At 53.4% G+C, this 20573-nt stretch overlaps 1 protein-coding gene and 1 long non-coding RNA gene across 2 annotated transcripts; one reads left to right on the forward strand and one right to left on the reverse strand.

The window, feature by feature from the left end:
* Nucleotides 1–1045: 1045 nt before the first annotated feature.
* Nucleotides 1046–5784, forward strand: LOC136369744 (uncharacterized). Its single transcript, XR_010745051.1, has 3 exons — nucleotides 1046–2400; nucleotides 3251–3306; nucleotides 4606–5784. It is a non-coding gene; the product is annotated as an uncharacterized lncRNA (long non-coding RNA).
* On the reverse strand, nucleotides 2840–15230 carry FAM78A (family with sequence similarity 78 member A). The gene is made up of 2 exons (XM_066332777.1): nucleotides 13760–15230; nucleotides 2840–6400 (listed from the first exon to the last, which is right to left on the reverse strand). The coding sequence occupies exons 1-2, from the start codon at nucleotides 14020–14022 to the stop codon at nucleotides 5872–5874; spliced, it is 792 nt and encodes a 263-aa protein (XP_066188874.1). The 5' UTR covers nucleotides 14023–15230; the 3' UTR covers nucleotides 2840–5871.
* Between the last annotated feature and the right edge of the window lie 5343 nt (nucleotides 15231–20573).

Genomic DNA, 20573 nt, shown 5'->3' on the forward strand with positions numbered 1-20573 from the left:
TGGGGCTCCACTGCTGCTGCTCCAGCCTGGGCTGCAGTGCTGCCTCCTCACAGAGCCACCCCAGCAGGGACAGGAGCACTGAACCCCCCTACCCAGCCTCTCTCAGAGCAGGGGGCTGCAGTCACTGCTGCTCAGGGCTCTCACAGAGCCTCTCTGCAGGTGCAGAGGTGAAAGGGAGATGTGGGACAACCCGTGGTTGTGTCAGACCTGATTCTCCAGGGCTGCTCTCCTCTATTTGGGTTCTTCACAGAATGGTTTGGGAGGGAAGAGACCTTAAAGCCATCTCATTCCACCTCCTCCCGCTTCCAGGGGTGCTCCAAGCCCCTTCCAGCCTGGCCTTGGACACTTCCAGGGATGGGGCAGCTTCTCTGGGCACCTGTGCCAGAGCCTCACCACCCTCACAGGGAAATCCTTTTTTCCAGGACTCTACAACCAAAAGCTTTGTGGGGACCAATTTACAAAAGTTACTGAAGGTAGCCCTGAGAATCTCAGTGCAGATTGTCTCAGGAGGTGTTACAATCACGTGTCAATTCATGGCACTGTATTTTAATTTTATTTTTAATAGGTGCTTCAAGGTTCTTCTTGAAAACATGAAGGAACGAAAGGAGTATTTGCAGCTGCTGCACGTGAACAGTTTAAGGAGATGTGAAAGAGAAGAAATAGGGAACAAAACCTGATTTGCATCAGCAGAGGAAAGTCCCTGCAGAGTTTCAAGCAGGAACTGTGGACGTCAGAGGGCTTCTTCAGATGAAGGAACTGTTGCCTCAGTCTGCTTAAAACTGTGAGCTTAGAAAATTGCAAAGCTAAGGGACAAAACTTGTAGAACAGTGAAGTTTGAGATGTGCTGCAGTCAAAGATTAGTGTTACCTGGAGCACCAGAGAGGGGCTCCAGCATCACCCGGGCTGTGCTGGGCTCAGCAGCTCATGACCTTCCCTCTGCCCTCCTCATCCCTCACAGGGGCTTTTCCAGTGTCCCTGTGCAGGGAGAAGTGACCGGGTGCTTTCAGCTTTTCCAGGATCTCACCAAAGCAGCTGTGAGTTGGCTGGTGTCCCCTCCCCACCCCTCCCTCTCTCCAAAACTGGGACGTCTAAATTTAACCTGCTATCAACAGATGAGGCTGGAGTGTTTCCACTGTGGAAAGGAATCCCACTCAGAATCTGTCCTCTCCCCTGCTCAAGCTCCATCCCTGCACATTCCTCTTCTCGAGCTGGGAGTTTCCTTCCTCCTCTTCCCTCCTGCACTTGTTTGTGTCACTGTCACAGCACTGATACCACAGCAGACGGAGCAGGTCTTTGGAGAAGTGTTGATGCTGCTTTGCCAGCTGGATCAGAGACCAGCAAAACTTCTCAAAGACCAAAAAAAAAAAAAAAAGTAAAAAAGAGAAACCTGTCTTGCTTGGGCAGAGCCGTGGGCTGGAGCCTGCACTGGGGTCGGGCTGTGGCAGGAAGAGCCAGGGCACGGAGCTGGAAGGTGCCAGTGGGGCCCTGGGAGTTAAAGGCTCAGCAGTGGAGCTGTGCTGGCCGCTCGGCCGGACACCCCCTGCTCTCCAGAATCCTGTCAGCACTTTCCTGGAAAGCAAACAAAACCTGAAAGTGAAAATTTTCGGGGGCGGGCAGGGAATAATGGAATGAATACAGGTGGTGTTTGAAAACCAGTCATGGACTGCAGCAGCTTTCTCCTCTCCTCTGCCCGGGGCTCTGCGCTGCTGCCTCTCTCCAGATGTGCTATTTCCAGCGAGCATCTGCCCCGGCTTTTGCTAGAGAAGCAAAGGGTGTCAGGAAACCAAAGTGTGCCCAAGTTCTCCGGCCGCCCCGAGATGCGCAGCAGCCTGGCGATGAAAACTGCAGGATGTCGGCTGGTGCTTTTCACCAGAAACCTCCGGGCTCTGTCTGCTGCAGCCCAAGAGCTGATACGGAGAGAGAACTGGTGGTAAATAGAGCGCTTATCGCTGCCTCGAAAGGTGAGCGCAGAGCCATTTGTTTAAAAACAGCCGCCGCCCAAACGACTCCAGGCAGACGCGTTTGGAAACTTCACTTTATTTCTCTGTCTGTTATAAAAGCGGGGTTTTGTTTTTTTTACATCTCTGTAAGTGTCCAGACTCGGTACATCTTGGTTTTGTTTTCACAGTATCTCTGCAAGACCAAGGACGATGCTTATTGCTGCGCCGGGAGCCAGGGCAGGAGGGACGGCGGTGCCTCGCCTTCCCCCCGGGCTGGACCCAGCCTGGCGCCGGCTCGGCAGGTCTCTACCCCTCCCCAAGGCTGCTGAGGGTCTGTCCTGACTCCCCGAGGGGCTGCCCCTCTCTCCCCACGCTCATCTGGGTGTCAAAGGTAGGGAAGGAGAACCACGAGGTCCGTGACCCACCCAGCGCCTTGGCCCCTGCCCGGCCTTGGGGACAGGTGAGGGTTTGGGCCGGGGCTGCTTCCCCCTGACCACGGCGGGGCTGTGACAGGGATGGCCAGACTGCATTCTGAGCCCCTGTGGGGATTTGGGTCTATAAAGAGCTGAGAGCATCATTGATGGGAAGGGTGAGGCAGAGACACGCTCATCCGTGTATCCCGTGCCCCAACACCTTCCCAGTGTATCCTTTGTGTATTCCTGGGTCTGCAAAAAGCTGCCAGAGAAGGAGCTTGATTCACCTCTGCTCATTTACCACTCTGCCCTGGGTCCCCAGACATTTAAGACCCCACTGGAACCGTGACAATCAATCAATCCCTGTTCTAACCACGAGGCCATTAACCAGCCATGGCAACAGTGGGGTCTTAGACCCTCTGTTTCTGCCAGCCGTCCTTCCTGTTATAGACAATCTGTCCCCACCAGGTTTGTAATGAAGCAGCATTGGAAAAACATCACTTTTAATCACAACGCATGAAATCTCAAAAGAGGCAGCATCACTCTCTATGCCGTGTCTGGTGATGCAGATGGAGGTGAAGGGGCACGTTTTGACCTAGGCACGGGATAAAGGCATTCTTTGGGAAGGGAGAAGTCCATGCAAAGCCGACCCCAACGTGAAATTTTGTGTTTACTGCTTAGCTGGGTCCGTTCAGTGCAACAGGACAAATTAGCCAGGAGGTTACTATCAAATTGCATGGATGTATCCAGTCTACCAGGTAGAGGAGGAACCAGATTTACTTAATGCACTGGGAGACTAAGTCCAACACAAAGCTAAGTGGAAAAGGACATAGGTGTTCCCTGAATGTGGTTTTTGGTGACTGAGAAGAAATCTTTCCTTGGAATTCCTTCGTGCAGCTAATTAAGACAACTGGGCCCGATTCCTTCGACCCAGGCTGACATCAGTGAGAACTGTAAGTACTCAGCACCTGGAGACAAAGTGAATACCAGACACAAATCCCCCTTCTGCTCCCACCCATGGGACTCAGCAGCAGCCAAGATGCGTGAGAGCATGATCAGCTATTCACCCACAGCTCAGAGTTTGTCCTCTTCTGCATGTATTGCCTCGGAGAAAATACAGACAAGTCCCAAAGGGCTGTGCCAGTGGAGCTATAGTTGGATCTGAATCCAGGTAAGAAAATGGAGTTTAATACAGAGAGTGACTGTGCAAGTCCAAATCTTCCTAGCTTCATCCTTTATAGTCCCAAAGCTGAGATTTAGGCACCCTTTGGCTTGTGGATTTGGGGTTGATCCAGTCCAGTTGTTTGCAAGCCAGACTTCCCACCTCGGAGCTCTGCCCATGGAAAGGAGCAGCTCCGTGGCTGAGCATCTCTGAAAGCCAGTGGATGGAGGAGGGTGGGCTCCCCTGGAGGCAGGGGAATGGCTGCAGGGCCCCAGGATCTTTGCTTGCTGGTTTGAGGCTGTCTTGGTGGGGGACACAACTTCTGGACGTGCGTTCCCCAGGCAGGGGGTGATGGTGAACCTGCTGCCAGAGGAGCTGGTGTGGCTGTGGAGAAGTGAGGAAGGAGAATTTCTTGCTGGTAACGTCCTGTGTGGAAGGTGAGGATAGGAATAGCAGCTAATTGGTGCGTCTCCAAGGGGAGAGCTTTTTGAGCAGCGTGTGTGGGGCTGTGAGACCTGTTCAGACCAGCTCAGCAGGGCCAGGCTTGTACCTGGCATGCAGAACTCTCCTTCGTTCCAGCTCTTGAGGCAAGTTGTTAATAGGAGGAAGAAATCTTTTCTGGGGGAAGGAGCTGCAGAGGGAAGTGATCTGCCTCGGGCCATGTGCTGGAGCAGGGCAGATCCTCCACCCCCATCCTGTGCCCTGGCCTCCAGATGCCAACTCTACCACAGAACTTCCTCTGCCTTCACACCCACCCCTCCCATTCAAAAGGCTCTTCTGCCTCATCCTCCTCTGCAGAAAAGCATCTGGTTATCTCGGCAACCATCTGGTCCTTATTAAAACCTACAGGTTTCACCTCCTCCTCCTCCTCCAAATGCTCCTTCCTCACTGAGGATCCACACCCAAGGCTCAGGTGTTGCCCTGCCTGCACCTTCTTGTGTGTTACCCTTTGCTACAATGGATGTTTGGGCCATGACAGACAGGGAAAGTGTCATGGTCCTGCCTGTGCCTCGTTCCTGACAGTCAGGTAGATCATGAGGTCATTGGGAAGAAAATTATCTACTAATCCCAACACAATTCGTTACCACAGAAGGAAAAGTTTTCCTCAGCTGTCACTGATGCGTTTGCCGGGAACGATCCCCGTTATTCTCAGACGTGGCTGCTTCTGAACTACAGATCTTGCTGGGTGGACTTGGTGGGTTAATCTGCCCTTGCTGACACCTGTGTGTCTCTGGTGACTTCAGTAGGATCCTTTTCATATCCTGCTCTCTGCACAGCACCGTCATTGGGGTTTCACGGGCGAACGGGGCGATGGAGCTTCACCCAACAACAGCAGGTGCACGAGCCCCTGGCTCTTATCCACGAGAAGGTGAGGCTGTGGGTTACTGGGAAAACATCTGTGTGTCCTAAAGACAAACCCAGTGGGACATCCCCCCCCTTGACTGGTGTTGACTCTCAGGGCCACAATTCCAGCTGTGAGGTTATTCCGTGTTAAACTGCTAACGGGAGGCTGAGATCACCACGGGTGAGCAGCACGAGGAGCTTCCAACCCCTCCTGCAGAGCAGGGAGGTGGCCTGGGAGCTCCCTCTTGACAGCAGGTTTGTTATTTGCATTGCTTTGAAACTGAGATTATTTCCGTGCTTCCTTGTTCCAGGTTTTAAAAAGAGGAAGATTTTCTTCTTCCAATTTCATGCCCTTCTCATCCATCAGCCCGTGCCATGCTGACAACCTTGTTCCAAAACTTTTTCTCCAGAATTCTGTAGAAAGGACATTCTGCCTGGTGGTTTTTTTGTTGGTTTGTTGTTGTTTTTTTTTTCAAACATAGCTTTAAGGCAAAAGTTTGGCAATGCAAAGCAAAGTCTACATAAGGCCGCATGACTTGGATTTGCAACTCAGAACCTTACAGCTTAAAAAAAAAAAATTCCTTATCTTAAATAGTCAACTTTTTGCTCCAGGAACTTGTTTTGTTCTCAACCAAAAAGAAAAAAAAAATCTTAAAATCCCAAATAAAATGTTCTTATTGTTCTGGGCAGTTCTGGACAAGCTAATGAGACTGAAGTTCAAACGGGAACTGAAGTAGGGAAGAAAAAAAAAAAGCTATAGGGTAGACATCAGTGTTAGTTTCTTCCCTTAGGAATCCAGTGACGAGACAGACCCAGTCCAAGGTCTCCTCTTTAGCTTTAGCACAGTGAAATCCGTCCCAATGGGAGAAGGTAGAATGGTTGCATTTGTTGAATGAATAAAAAGTGCATTTCGATTTTGCTCAGATTATACGTGTGTATCCTAATACCTAAAGTGATTGTTTTGCTTCGGGTTTAGTTTTCTCCCTTTCGGTGCCGGGACGCCAGGCGTGTATTATCGATGTTTGGGGGGTATCACCACGAGTGGTGGTCCATCCTTTGGCCTCCACATGAGTACCTGAGCATCATTGGCATTGGGTTTGACAAGGGCACTGGGTGGTATTGGCTCATTCTTGCTGAGGACCTGGGGCTGCTCTTGAGCAGAGGGCTCCTGCAGCTTGGCACGCTGCCCCAGGGGCCTGCTGGGGTTCACCTCGATGCCCAGCCTCATGCGCCATTTGATAGTCTGCAAGGTCACCATCTCGTTGGTGGCCGTGTTGGTGGCCACCAGCCAGGTGGTGAAGCTCTGATCCCGGTGGATGCTGGTGAGCTTGGCCACGTTGCTGTCGCTGACGGGCACCGCCCACGTCACGCTCGGGTAGAAGTTGTCGTTCATGCTGATGTTGAACTTGGACTCCTTCTTGGTGGGACCCACGATGGTGCAGGTCTCTGTGGTGTTCCCGTACCAGGGATAGTTCACTCCATCTGAGTCACTGATGGCCTGGATTTTGCCGTCCAGTAGATCTGGAAGCTCCCAACTTGACCTGCCATAATCAATAGCAAATTATGGATAATGCATTAATTAATTGGCTTAGAGATATGACGGACTTTAGATAGGAGAGAGAGGAGCTGTGGATGCATTCCCTCTCCAGCTTTTACTGGAATTTGTGCCCTTGGTGCCATCCTGCTCAAAGAGCTCATCCCTGCCATTGAAAGTTTCCCTCTTGTCAGGCCTGCTCTCAATCCGTTCATCCCCTAAATTTCTCTCTGGATGAGCCACTGTCCCTCCCCACTGTCTGCCTGGCTCTGGAAGTGTAACCCATCCTCCTCCAGCCCCTGGAAGGACCCAGCTCGAGGGCTGCACACCAGGCTCTGGGCTGGGGATGGTGTTACAGTAATCAGAGAGCCCGAGGTCGAGCTGCTTGTAAAACTGCCCGTGCCACTCACCTGCGAGAGGGACAGAAAGGTCAGTGTTTCTAGCAGGAATATCTGTGAAAACAGTCCCCTGTCACCTTGTACTCCTGATGCACAACTTGGAGTGGGGTTTTTTTCATTAACTTCCAATTTAATTTTTAAGATTAGATTTGCCAATAGAAGCACACTGCTGTAAATGCCTCAGAAGAAGTGTCGGGTGTTTGCTCTGAGACAGCACAACCACAGATCACTTGCTCAGTGCACACCAGCTGTTTTAAGGACAGTCTTTTAAAAAGCAGGCTGGCAGAGGTGGCTCTCATGTACCTCCTCCCTCTTGCTCATGAATCAGCAGTCCCCACCACCCAGGGATGATGTCCCAGCCATGGAGGTGGCAGAAGGGACTGGGTGGCAGCAGCAGTGGCGTTTGCACCTGACCCTGCTGTAGGACTGGCTGTGCTCCAGTCCCCCAAGCCTTGTGGCTCCCTGCTGCAGGCTGGGACATGGGGAATTATTTATCTTGGAGAGACACGTGGGGGACGCCCTGAGGCTCGTCAGGGTCAGGGTGACTGTCCAAGCCTTTCATAAGGCTGCTGCTGCAGCTTAAAATAGTCCCCTGATTGCAGAGGAGGCTGTGGCTGGGGGTACTCGCCGGCCTGGCTGGCTCTTACACAGCTTTGGGATGAGCTGCTCTGGCCAGCACTGATGTGGCCGTCTCATAAGGCTGTTTTGACTGTTAATTAGTTAATGACCGTGAAGTGCCTCCATGTTAGTACCCGCTGGATCGTTCAGCACTTAGCTGTGTCTGGCTCTGGCTAGAGGATACCATGGGGGATTTAAAGGTCTCATTTCTCTTTTGTTTCACGCGAGCAGGGGGTCCTGGCAAACACCTCCCCAGAGGGAGGTGAAGTGCCAGACAGGACGTGGAGTGTCCCGGGGGCTGCAGGGATGCTGGGAGCAGCAGGATCAGGGGATACTCTGAGCATCAGGACCGGGGGATGCAGGGATGCTCCGAGCCGCAGGACCAGGGGTTATGCAAGCACAACATCTCCGTGCACAGATTTACTGGCTGCTGTCAGCTACGGCACCGCAGCTGCAGCAATCCCTTCCTCCCGAGCTCATCGCCAGCAGGCAGAGGGAGTCCTTTCCCTGGAAGAAAATTTTTAGTGAAGGCAGCCAAAAGGAGATCCCTGAGCAGTCCTGCCAGGACCCTTGTGCACTGCAGAGATGTTTAGAGGCTCTGCTCTGCAAACCGGAGTCACCCTGGCTCAGCACCCCTCATGCCCTTCAGGCAGAGCTGAGAAGGGGCAGGCCCTGGGAAGGCTCCAGGAAGGCTCTGGAGATGCTGGGTGACCCAGCCCTCGCCAATGGATGAGTGGAGGTCGTGGTCTGCAGCCCCCACCACTCCCTGCTGCACAGCCCAGCTCTGAAACCCCATCTGGGGGCTCTTCTCTCCCTTTCAGCTGCTGGTTTAGGATTACTTTCCATTCAGACAGTGGCTGGTACCCAGCTTGGCTGTCACCCAGGGATGAGATGTGACAGTGGCCTGGCTCTGAGGTGACAGGCGTGGTGCAGCCACAGCATCTCTGCAGGTACAGAGGTGCCAAAGAGGGAGCTGAGATGCCACAAAGGGGGAAAACCCTCCTGGGCTGCTCCAGCCTACTCAGATCAGAGCTGCTGGGTGAATGGCAGGAGAACCTGGTACAGTATGCTCAGTAAATTCAGGTCCTCTAAGATCTGCTTGTCCCCATGTCCATTCCCAGTGCCCCAGGTCAGTATGGAATTGCAGGAGCTTCTCAGGATTTGCCCAGGATTTAAACAAGAGCTCAAAGGTGGAGCTGTGTCAGGGCCTGAGCAGGATGCCTGCAGCATCCCAGAACAAAGCTGAGCATGGCTGGGCTCAGGGTGGCCCAGGAGGGCACCCAGCTTGAGGAAAGGCGTGGGCAGGAATGGGGAAGGAGAAACCAGCCTGTGTTTCTTCACAGAGCGTGCTGTGCCTAATTCTAGCCAGTGTGGTTAACCCCAGGGTTTCAAAACCATCATGCTTCATCTGCACAGCCTGGAATGAGCAGAGAAACGAGGCCTCATGATGATCCCATGACTGGAGCAGAGCAGAGGCTGCACGGTGGCTGCTGCTGGTGGTTGCCCCTTGCCTGATGCTACAGCAAAGCCTCTGTGCCAGCCAGGCCGGCAGCCTCTGCTTGCAGAGAGTGTGTCCATGTTAAATAATATGCCCACAACTGGATGATTTTGGAAAGAACGCTGTGGAATGATCTTTGGCTGCATCAGCATCTTTCCCTGGTAGTGTCGAGCCAAGGAGAGACCAGAAAGTGCCCAGTAAACACTTTGCTGACAATAGCAGGAAGGAGGCACGAAAAGAAACCAAGCTATCTGGTTTCATGGGTTCACTGATCAGCTCCAAGATCAGTAGGTTCTGGCTTATAACACTGACAAGTCTCTTTCTGCCTCTTCTGAAACCTTCAGAGTCAGTGTGGGCATCGCCAGAGACTGCAGCTGCCAAGAAACCTCTCTTAACAAATGTCTTCTCGCTACCAGAAGGAACTTGGAGCTATTTCTTGTGGTACAACTGGAGCCCTGCTGCTGACAGCCAAGCAGCTTTATGTAGGTTTTATCTTCCCAGTCCTCGTTCAGACACTTTTTTTTCCTATTCTGTCACACGGAACGAATCCCCCCAGCTCATCCTGAGCTCCCAGGTGTCTGTCCCACAGCACCCACCAGGGCAGTGACAGCAAACCCGGCAGAGCAGCCTGCAGCCCTGGGCATCCAGCAGTGTGGATACATGCAGGTAACCTTTCCAGACAGGCGCCAGGCACTATTGCATCCTCAGCTCTAATTGCTTCAAGCCAGCTCCTAATTAGTCACAGGCCAGATGGACTTGCACAACCTTGTGCTCTCCAACACCTTCCTCTCTGAGCTCCCTAAATAAGAGCAGCCCCTCTGGGACACAGCCCCTGCTTGGTGCATGGACTAGGGCCATGTGTGGGTGTAGTGAAACTCTGTCTCAGGTATTTCACATCCCTGCTCCTGCCTCCCTCCACCACTGGCCTGCACTGGGGACTCACTGAGAGAAAGAAAACCTGATAGCCAGAGCCGCTTAATTTTAAATTCTCCTTTACAGTGCCTCACTCACCTACTCCAGCATGTCAGGCAAGTCAAGGTAGGGTTAGAGTGAAGGACAGGAAGGAAATTTAAGATGTTGTTCCCCGGCTGACAGAGCTGTGCTGCTGTGGTCCCTCTTCCTCCCACCCTCCAGCTGTGTGTTCCTGCCTCATCTCTTGAACCAGCAGCAGTGTTTGATGGCTGGGTCAGGGAGTAAAACTAGCACAACACTGGCATTAGGAAAAAGGCAACAATTTCTGCTGGTTTAGGGCAGCAGCCCCAAGTCCAACAGGACAACTCATGTAACTGGGCTCATCACAAGTGAGATCCAGGGGCCATTGCAGGGCAGCAAAGCCTTTTCCTCTAAATCCCTGGAGGGGTAAATTCCCACAGTGAACTGACCTCCCTCCCTTCACTTTCTTTGGGAAAGATACCCTTGTGGTTTTTCTGATTGTGTCCTCCCTCCTGGGGACTGGGGGTTTATTCTCTTGACAAGTTGAGTTCATTATGTCCCTGCTGCAGGGCATGGAAGATTTAATCTCACCAGGGAGAGATGCCTGGGAAGATGAAGTGATGATGTAAGGATGCAAGCGCCCCATCGGGTCTTCCAGGGGGAGAAACATCCACAAGAAACTTCTCCAGATTCTTGGCTGATCATATTCCAACTCCAATTTATTTATCTCCCTCTTTTGCATATCTCCATCTGCACAGCTTCTTGCACATCTCCATGGAGATGAAGGAGGCTGGATAATGCCATTCCAGCATGGCCCAGCCACTGACACAGGTTCTACCAGGTGCAGAAACCAGCACCCAGCCCAGGAGATGTCAGCAAGGACTTAATCCAGCTGCTCCTGCACAGGTCACAGCTCTGACCTGATCCTGATGCTTCCCTCTGCACAGCAGCACCCTTCCCTAAGGACAGTGCATGGGAGGAGCAGCAATACCTGCCATGGGGTGGACAGGAGTTTGCCCCAGTCCTGCACAGAGAGGGCTCAGAGAGCACATCCACATCCTCATGCTGGGGCTTTTCACGTTCCCTGCAGCATCTACTGACTCACATGTAAAGTAATGCCAGCACTTACGTGTTGTCTGAGCTCTAATTCTCTCCCTTTAAATTTAAAAATGCTGCATTTAGCCCCCAAATTGTCAGTGCCACTTTAAACGTGCGTGTCTAAATTATCCCCTCTGTAGCTCCCATCCCTATAGCAGCATTATGCACAGCTCCATCTGCTCCAGTATTTCTCAGCTGTTTCCATCCTCAATGTAATGGCCAGCTTATGCACAGCTAACAACTTCCCAGCAGAGAAGTGAAAAATTAATCCAAAGCCTGCTGTAAGTATTGGTGCTTGGGTTGGATGACTGATTTTTGATTATTTGGGGGTTTTTTGTTTGCCGGTCACCACAGGGGTTAAAAACATGGATGTGGCAGTAGCCTCTCCCTATCATGGAAAGTTGGGACTCTGTTGGCATCAATCGATGCAGCTCTGTGGAGGTCAGTGGGATTACACTGAGTTACACCAGCTAAAGCCTTGGCCCATCCTTTCTCTTAGGTTTGTGTCCTGCCTCTTTCTCTCTCTCTCTCTCTCTCTCTCTCTGTAAAGGTCTTCCAAGCCCATGTTTCAATGGCATTGAAGAGGCCTTTCCTGCTAAATGCCTTTATTTATAGCCTTCAGATGGCAATGAGTCTATAGAAAGAGAGTGCAGGAACAGACCAATTCCTGCTTGTGTTCGGGCAGCTTTTTTCTTTTTTTAGGGTATCAGTTAAATGTCAATGAACCTCTTAGGGAAAAATCTTTGTTTCCATGATTTTCTAGCTAAAAGCTCTCATACATAGCTGCAGTGTTTAAATCTACCTGTTTACAGCAGCAGCTACTACTCTTTTTTTTTCTTTTTTTTTTTTTTTTTTTGTCCCAAAACATTCCAGCAAGGGCAGGCTGTACCAAATCCTGGTTTTAAACACAGGGCAACCCAGGTGCAGGGAAATAAAAGGCCACGCTGAGGTTTGCAGCCCAGAGCAGCACTGGCAGCATCACTCTGTGCCCAGTCCTCTCTATTTCAGTGCATCTGAGCTGTATTTATATAAAGTGGACTTTTCTATTTTCCCTTGCAGCTGGTCGCTAAAGACAGGATTCCTAAATGAGCCGGAGAATTACACATGCAAATCCCAAAGGCCTGGAATCGGGAACATCTGAGCAACAAATTGTCCTTGCTAAAGATGCTGTTGGAGCCAAAAAACCTGCAGATTTCGGGCCTGCTGTAAATACTTTTAAAATCAAGATCAGCCCGTCTGCACTGCCGGTGTTTGCCAGGTGCCAGTTCTCTTCTCAAGAAAACTTTCTGCTTGAGCAGCGAGGGGACATGGGGACAGGAAAGGGGGCAGCCTGTCGCTTCGGGCTGCTCCTGCCGTGCCCTTCCCTCCGCTCCGCATCTTGCAGCTTGTCCGTGTGATGCCGAGATGCTGAGCCCGTGTCCTCGGCGGGGCTTAGAGGCAGCAGGAGGGATGGAGGGCCGGGCTGTGCGTGCAGATGTTCAGGCTGTCAGGAAGGCGCTGCATTAAGTCAGCTCTGCTCTCCAGCCCGCCGGGTCCCCCTCCTCTCTCTGCACTCCTCATTCAGGGATTTTTTTTTTTATAAGCTGCCCAGAGTGACCCTCAGGGGTTGAGCCAGCATCTCCCTGACTCGGGGCACTCGGGACGAGCAGGGAGAGGATTGCTCAGACCTGACCTTCCTGTCCTTCCTCCCTCACCCCCAGAGATGGGCAGCATCAGCACCTCCAGCCACTGACCCATCTGCCAGCACTGCCTCTGCGCTCAGGGTCTGTCCCCGTGGCTGGACAGACACATTGCTGCTGCACCAGGAGGCTGCACCTGGTGCTGCCCAGCACCGTGAGTTGCAGAATTGCTGTTCTGTGCAGGCATTTGGGGAGCAGGTGCCGGGGCTGATTGAGCTCTGGGCCAAAGCCTGCAACGTTTGGAGAAGAAGCTGGTGGGGGACTGGGGAGAGATGACTTTTCTTGGCAGGGAGGTGACATTCTGATTTGACTCATTCCTGTCTCACTGTGACTGTCTGACCAGTAACACGGGGATTCTTGGTGTGCAAACAGCCCCTGGATTCCTCCCACCTCACCTATATACCTATATATTCCCTTTCACATCACCCATAAAGGCCAGCAACGTGCAATTTGCACCCTGCTCCAAGGTGATGCAGACGGTTCAACTACCAACGGGTTAAATCCAGCTTGTGCTTTCCCGTGGGCTGCCTGCTACTGTGGGCAAAGCAAGCAGGATTCCTCCTGTGACGTTAAATGTGCTCCCAAAGCTGGTGGGCTACCGAGCTCCCAGCCACGGCTCACTGCAGCAGCAGCAGCAGCAGCACTCCAGGGACAGCCCCGTGCCACAAGTGTCAGCCCTCGGCTCTCCCTGGGGCTCCTCAATGCGCAGTTTTGGGATGGGGAAAGATGCAGGCAAGAGGAGCTGGAGGAGGTCAGGAGAACCAGTGGTGTCAAGCACGTAGCAGAGCAGGGCTGCCTGTCGTGGCAGGGCTGCTCCCGGGGTTTCAGGATCTCCTGTGCAGCCCAAAAGATGTGGTGAGATGGTGTTGCTTTTGGGTTCCTACCAGAACGAGTGGGGTTTGGTTGAGGCTTGGGCAAATTCTCATTCGAAGAGAAGAGCACCCACTGCTTTAAAGGGCAGGGACAAGCTCGCCTGTATTTTAAACACGCAGGAAAGTCCTGTTAAGTTTCAGAAGGGCTGAGTTTTTAAATATGGCTTATAATTTTTGGCTTAATCCACTATTTCCCAAGCAGGCCACGGCCCTCCCGCTCCCTCTTCCCGCTGGGCGAACGCACCCGCACGCGCTCCGGGGAATACTTACATGCCCTGTTCCCCGTAGTGATTGTAAAATTCCATGTGGCTGCAAGCCTGGATCCAGCCCACGATCCAGGTCTCCTTCTTGGGCAGAGGGGGCACCAACACCTGAGCAGAGGCTCGGAAGTGAGGGGTCCGGTAGCGCAGGACCACGCTGGAGGACTCGTCAATGCTGGTGGGAATGGGATCAATGGAGGCTTTGACTTCAATCACCGAAATACTTTCCCGGAAAACTTTGGATTTGCAGCTAATGCTCTGAATACAGCCCATGGCATACCCCGAGTACAGTCCGACGCAGCTCCTAGGGTACTCCAGCAATCCTGGGGAATATTAGGCATTGAAATTATCTGGTGCTAGATCAATTACAGATCTTCGTGGTTTGTAATTTCAAAACTGATATCCATAGGATAGAAAATTCGTCATGTAAAGCCTTAATTCGAGTATCTGTCTTACAAGTACTGCTTCTATTTTTGAGGTTAGCTGCGCTTCAGAAGCAAAAGGGCCTTTAAAAAATTTTCCCCTTTTAATGACCCATTAAATCTCTTGCTCAAACAGTCTTTGGGTTAAAAAAAAAAAAAGTCTCTTGAGTTCAATAAATAAAGGTGGTGTTCTTAGCTGATATATTTAGTCCTTCCTTTGCTCAGACGCGGTCTGTCATTCACCATCAAACATAGGACTAGCCAGTATTTCCCTTTATTCTTTGGATGAAAAGCAGAATGTTGATAGACACATCTATATAAATAATGAAATAGTTTTTAGCCCCAGCTTGTCACAACCGGTGTGGATTTCCACTTCCTGACTCGCAGTTGTTCATAACTTCCTTTCGCACAAAATTACAATAATAACAGAACGAAACGACGGCTGGAAAATGCAAAAAAGTCGCCAAATCTCCGATTCTGGAGGCTCCTCCGCCAGCGCTGTCTGGGCTTTGGGGATTAAATTTTTTTTTTTTTTTTTTTTTCCTTCTCCTTAGAAATAGGCGGCCGCAGAGGGAAGCGGCCGCGGTGCCGGTGGGGCCGGCGGCTCCGGGAGCGCAGCGGGGCAGGCGGCGATGGAGCCTCCCCCGCGCCCGCCGGGGCCGCGCCGCTCCGCGCCCGCTCAGCGCCGCGGATCCGCCGCCCGTGACATCCCCCGCCACGCACCGGCCCGGGGGGCGCCGGCCCCGCCGCTCCCCTTCCTCCTCCTCCTCCTCCTCTCTCCTCGGCGAGCGGCTCTCCGCACGGGTGTCCGACCTTCCTCCTCCTCCTCCTCCTCCTCCTCCTCCTCCTCCTGCCGGCGCTGCTGCCGCCGCTCCCGGGCGAGCCGGCTGTGGCTCAGCCGGCGGGGCTCATGTGCGGGCGGCGGGGCTGCCCCGCACACGCGTGGGCCCCGCAGGGCGTCACAGCATCCCGGGGAGCCGCGCCGAGCCCCGGCCGCGCCGCCGAGCCCCGGCTCCTGCGCTGCGGGGGCGAGCAGCGGCGCGGGGCGAGGGGGAGGCTCCTTCTTCTCTCGTTGGGTTTAGGTTTTTGTATTTTTTTTTTTTTTTTTTTTTCCCCCTCTTCGCCTCTTCGCTGCCTGCCCGGGGAGGTGAGCGGAGCGGGATCGGTGCCTCCGCCTCCCGGCTGCCGCAGGCTTCCTCTCCCGCAATACATTCATGCACCCGGGGACGGCGCCGGCCGCGCTCTCAGCCCCGCCGGGGGAGCGGGGGGGCGCGGGGGGGCTCCGGCTCCGCTCTCCGCCGAGCCATCAAAAAGGCAACGGGGTCAAACTTTGTAGAAACTCGCTGGCAGCCCCTCGGTGCCCCCCTCGGGCGTGCCCGGCCGCTCGCCGCCGGCTGCCCGGGCAGGGAGAGCCGCATGCCCGTGGTCCCCGCGGCACCGGCTGTGAATCCGGACCCCCCGTGCCCCCTCGCCGCCCGGTCCTCCCTCCTTCGCCCATCCCATCCCTCCCCCTGTATTTCGCTTTTAAACTGCAGCTGTTGAAGCTAAACCTCCTTTGCGAACCCCCCCTCCCCAGCATTTCCTCCCACACGTCCGTGAATTGTGGGTAATGTAGTTTTTTTTTTTAATTTTATTTTAGAAACGTCTTTTTTTTTTCCTCCCCCTCTTTATTATTATACTTTAATTTCACTGCAATGTGCTTTTTTCTTGGGTTTTTGCGTTATGATTTTTCTCTCCCAGCTGGAGCCTGCTGGGGTGATTTAGTACCAACCAAAAGGCACCAGAGGGGATGGTCTCCTTATTATAGGTTGCTGTAGCCCTAGGCTGGATGGGCTGTGATCCCAGCCACGAATACTGTAAAGCTCTCCATAGCAGCAGTGGCACTCGGGAGCAGCTGGAACTGAGAGTGAGAAGAGTCTGAGGCAGCAGTGGCCTGTGGAAAAGTTGTAAACTTCTATTACAGGCAGTTTTAGGAGTAATGCTGCCAGCTGGTCCTGCTGCCCATCAGCTGGCTGAGGATCTGAGCACCAGGGGAGGTGAAATTGGCTTTTCAGCAGTAGCTGATGGACATCAGGCACTGGGTGATTATGTCCTCTGTCACTGTTTCTAAATAGGAAACCGGGGGAAATAAGAGGTAAAAATCTCTTTGCCCGTGCTGCTTGTGGTGTGGCACAGCAGCGCAGAGCTGCTGTAAGTGTCTTTTAGTCCTTCCCAGCCTGCACTCTCAGCAGGCTGGATTAGCCCTTAGCAGGTAGGAGAGACCAGAGCTACCAGGTGATGCCAACAAGTGAATTTCACAGGAAGAAGCGAGGCAGATTTTTTTCCACCCACAGCAAGTGGAAAAAACACCGTTTATTGTCATGTTTTTCCTCCTCACATGTTTCTCAAAGCATTGAGAAGTATTTTTTTTTTAAACTTCCCCGTTGCTGTGAAAGGCACAATTTAGTCACTAGTTCTGTGACAGAGAGAAACACTAAGAACCTGCTCAAGTTACAAGCCACTTACTATCATGTAGTACAAGGAAGAATGAAATTAGCATCTTCCGAATGAAATATCCAGCAGCCTCCAGAAGGTGCTGAAATCCTTTGACATTTCCAAGGCTCTTTCACACTTTTCAAACAAGCTTGTCACAGTTTCCCAGAGCATCATGAGTCTGGTGAAACTGCATATTCTGCGACTCTAGCTTCACTGAAGCTTCAGCCAGGTCTTGCTTCACCTTGGCTGTGTCTGGTTCTCTGGTCAACTAGGAAATTGCATTATCTCATTCTAATTAAATCAGCTCTTCAGACGGAGTTTTTGTTGGGTTTTGGTCGTGCCTGTCTCCATCGCACTGCTGTGAGTGATTAAGGCATTAGCACATCCCAGCCCAGAGCAGCTGCTTTAAGCCATGTGCAGGAGGGTTCCTGTGCCTGGGCTCCTGCTTTTCTCTGATGGCATTGCTGGGGATGCCAGGCCAGGCTGTGGTGAGTACCAGGAGTGGCTGGTAATGCTGTGAGTTGTGTTTCCTTCTGCTGCTCATTAGTTACCCCTGACCATGTGTCCTCACAGCCCGGCCATGCTCCATTCCTGTGGCTTCCGTGTCTTTCTGGGGTGTTTTCCGGGTTTATAAAGGACAGGGGCTCCCCTCACCAGCCCACCAGAGGCTGCCTGCTGTAAATACTGCAGGATATTATATTTGATTTTGGCCAAGCTTTCTTTTCTGTCCCTAGAAGAATCCCACCCAGCGACTCTGTTGCTGGATGCCCTTTGGTTGCCAGCTGCTGCCAGAGGTTGGGATGCACCAACGCTGCCAGTGAATTGCAGAGAAAGCGGATGGCGCTGTCACTCCTGTCCCACCCACACTCCAGCGAGGTTTGCCTGGCCATGCTGGCACTGACACCACGCGTGGCCGTGGCTGTGAGGGGATTGTGGCCAGCAGCCCTGCAGGCAGGGCGCGGAGCACAGCCAGGGCTGGGCGCAGGGAGCGTGCCGGATTTGTCTGTCTGGGCGTTCTCCCAGGTGCTGGATGACCCCTGTGGATCATGTGTCAGGACTGGAATAGCCCTGCCGGAGCAAGGAGCCTGTCTACAGGGATATTTATAAACCCCTGGGTTAGTGGCTGTTTTGCAGGATGGGGCTTGTCATGGCCTCAGAGGGAGCAGAGATTTTTCCCTCCCAAGCTCAGTTTCTCCAGCTGGGACTGTCAGTGACAGTCCACCTGGCTGCAGGAGAGACCAGACAGTTTTCCTTTCCCACTCCACCACTGACAGGGGTTTTGCTGGCACTGCATCCATCCTACACTGCCTTTCCTCCTCCAGCCCCTTCCTGCTCAGGACTGGTGCTGAGTGCAAGAGCTGGACTCTCACGGCAGAGGGGCAGAGAAATTCCCCCAGTGTCAGCAGAAGAGACAGGCACCAGATTAAACTCACTCCCAGAACTTTCAAGGTATTTTTTAACCCATGACAGCTCCCAGGAACATGTTAAATTGTAGCTCAGTATTCCCAGCAGCAGACTGGGCAGGAGTCTCCCTGTTTGTGCAGGGTCCTGGCCACCAGTGCCTTTATCCCTCTGCCCACTGATATTCACAGAGCCCCACAGAGCAGCAGCCTTGCACAGAGTGGGAAAATCCAGGCCATGCACTGGGGAGGTGGTGGCTACAGCCAAGTGGAAGCAGTGCTGACAGTTCTCTGCCTGGCTGATGTCAGGTAGGCTGAGATTTTCCACAAGAAATGGGAAACGGGATGGGGGCAGGCAGGTAGGGATGGGGTGCTGACTGCCCTGGCACTGGCAGCACAGCCAGGGGTCAGGCAGGAGCTGGTGGGTGTTGGTGATGTGGCATCTCCTGTGCCATTTTAGGGCTGCCACAGCCCCACGTGGTCCCTGAGCCAGCAGAGGTTGTGTTTTATGGGCTGGGTAAGGGTGCCCGAGAAGGGAACGAGCTCTTCCTCCCACTGGGATCAGAGAATCTCATGGTTTGTGTTGGGAGGGACCTTTAAAGGTCGTTTAGTCCAACCCCTCAGCCATTGGCAGAGACACCTTCCACTAGCCCAGGCTGCTCCAAGCCCTGTCCAGCCTTGTCCTTGAAAAATTCCAGGGATGGGGCAGCCACGGCTTCTCTCAGCAACCTGCCAGGGCCTCACACCCTCACTGCACAAAATGTCTTCCCAACATCCCATCTAACCCTGCCCTCTGTCAGTGTGAAGCCAGTCCTGTCACTCCATTTCCAGCTCTCCTGGAGCCCCTTTAGGCACTGGAAGGAGCTCTAAGGTCTCCCTGGAGCCTTCTGTGAAGCTGAACACCCCCAGCTCTCCCAGCCTGGCTCTGGAGCAGGGGGGATCCTGCCCTTGGAGCATCCCCATGGGCTCCTGTGGTCTCACTCCAACAGGTCCAGATCCTTCCTGTGCTGGGGACCCCAGAGCTGGATGCAGTGCTCCTGGGGGGTCTCACCAGAGCAGAGCAGAGGGGCAGAATCACCTTCCTTGACCAGGGATAAGTTCCAGGAGAGTATGGATCAGAAATAAATTGATATATATTATTTTCCCTAGAGGGAAGAAAACATGAACAAAGCCCAGGAGTGAGGCTCCCCAGGACCTCAGACTTGTCCAAGCACTGCTGCCACCTGGATGGTCTGTCAGTCACATGGGCACAGCCTGGATGCACAGTTCACTGAAGGAATTTTGAGAGCTTTGTATAAAAGTGCAAAGAAAATGTAAAATTCGTGTTATTATCTTTGGAAGCCAAATATCTACCTTTCGTTTAGCACTTAAACTCCCCAATGCAGTGTGGGCAAGACCTTTAAAGACACCTGGGGTGCCCAGGGTTACCTGTGCAGCCACTGACCTCTGTAACCGGACAGTTGTGCAGACAAATGTCACTGGCACCAAGAGAGTGGCTGTTCTGCTCCTCGGTGTAATATCCATCTTCTCCAATTCTCCATCCACGGGGCATTTCCAGCCTGTTTGCATAGGGATAATCCTGCTCCTGGAGCCTGTGGGTGGTGTGGAGAGCCCGTTGTCCAGGGAAGGTGGCGGCAGTGACCTGGCCCAGGGCTGCTGTGGCCGGGCTGTCACCCTGCGGGCAGGAGGAGCTGAGATGGATGGATGGTGTCTCGCAGAGGTGCTGGAGGCTCCGATCCGCACAGCACGATCCTTCAGAGCCGTGAACTGGAGCTGCAGGCTCCAGTAGGACGATCCCAGGGGCTGCTCAGCGATGTCTCAGGGGACTTGGCCCCAGCTGTGGCGGGGAGGTGACAGCGGTGGAGCACAGCGTGGGTGGCAGGAGGGACAGCAGGGTATTCCCTGTCCTCCTTGGGGCCTGGCAGAGCATTCCTCCTCCCCGTGCCACCTTTCCCATGCTGCTGGGGCCAGTGGCCGTGCTGCTTTCGGGGGACACAGGCAGCGGGTGTCACCTGCTTCCAGCTCGGGCTGTGCCGCGCTGGGTGACACGGCAGGGACACGTGCGGTATCGAGGCCACAGCGCAGCGCCGGGGGCAGGAGGATGGGAACTCATTAGCGGCTCCTTCCCGGGTAATCAGGAGGCGGGTGATGCTTCTCCTCCTGCAGGAACGCGGTGAGTGATGGAGAGCGCTCCAGGGGCGCACCCCGAGCGGGCAGCGAGGATGGGCTTAGCGGTGCTTTGAGAGGTATCCCTGCCAGGGGGACGAGGGGGGTATTTGGGGTGCCCAGGCAGAGTGGGGGGAGAAGTTGAAGAACAGATTGATCAGAAAGATTTGGGGGAGAGCCCCTTGAAGGGGAGTCCCTGAGCAATACAATTCTTGGTGCTGTAAAGCCACGCAGCCCAGCCCCGCAAAGGGAGGCCCTGAGGAGGGGGATGCCATCGCCTCCAGCTCTGACTCTGCTACTGAAATGTGAATTGCAGCACAAAAAGAACTACGTTTCCCAGTTTCCCTTGCAGCCCAGGGGA

The sequence above is a fragment of the Sylvia atricapilla genome, chromosome 19 (genome assembly GCF_009819655.1).
Source record: "Sylvia atricapilla isolate bSylAtr1 chromosome 19, bSylAtr1.pri, whole genome shotgun sequence".
Taxonomy (NCBI): Eukaryota; Metazoa; Chordata; class Aves; order Passeriformes; family Sylviidae; genus Sylvia; species Sylvia atricapilla.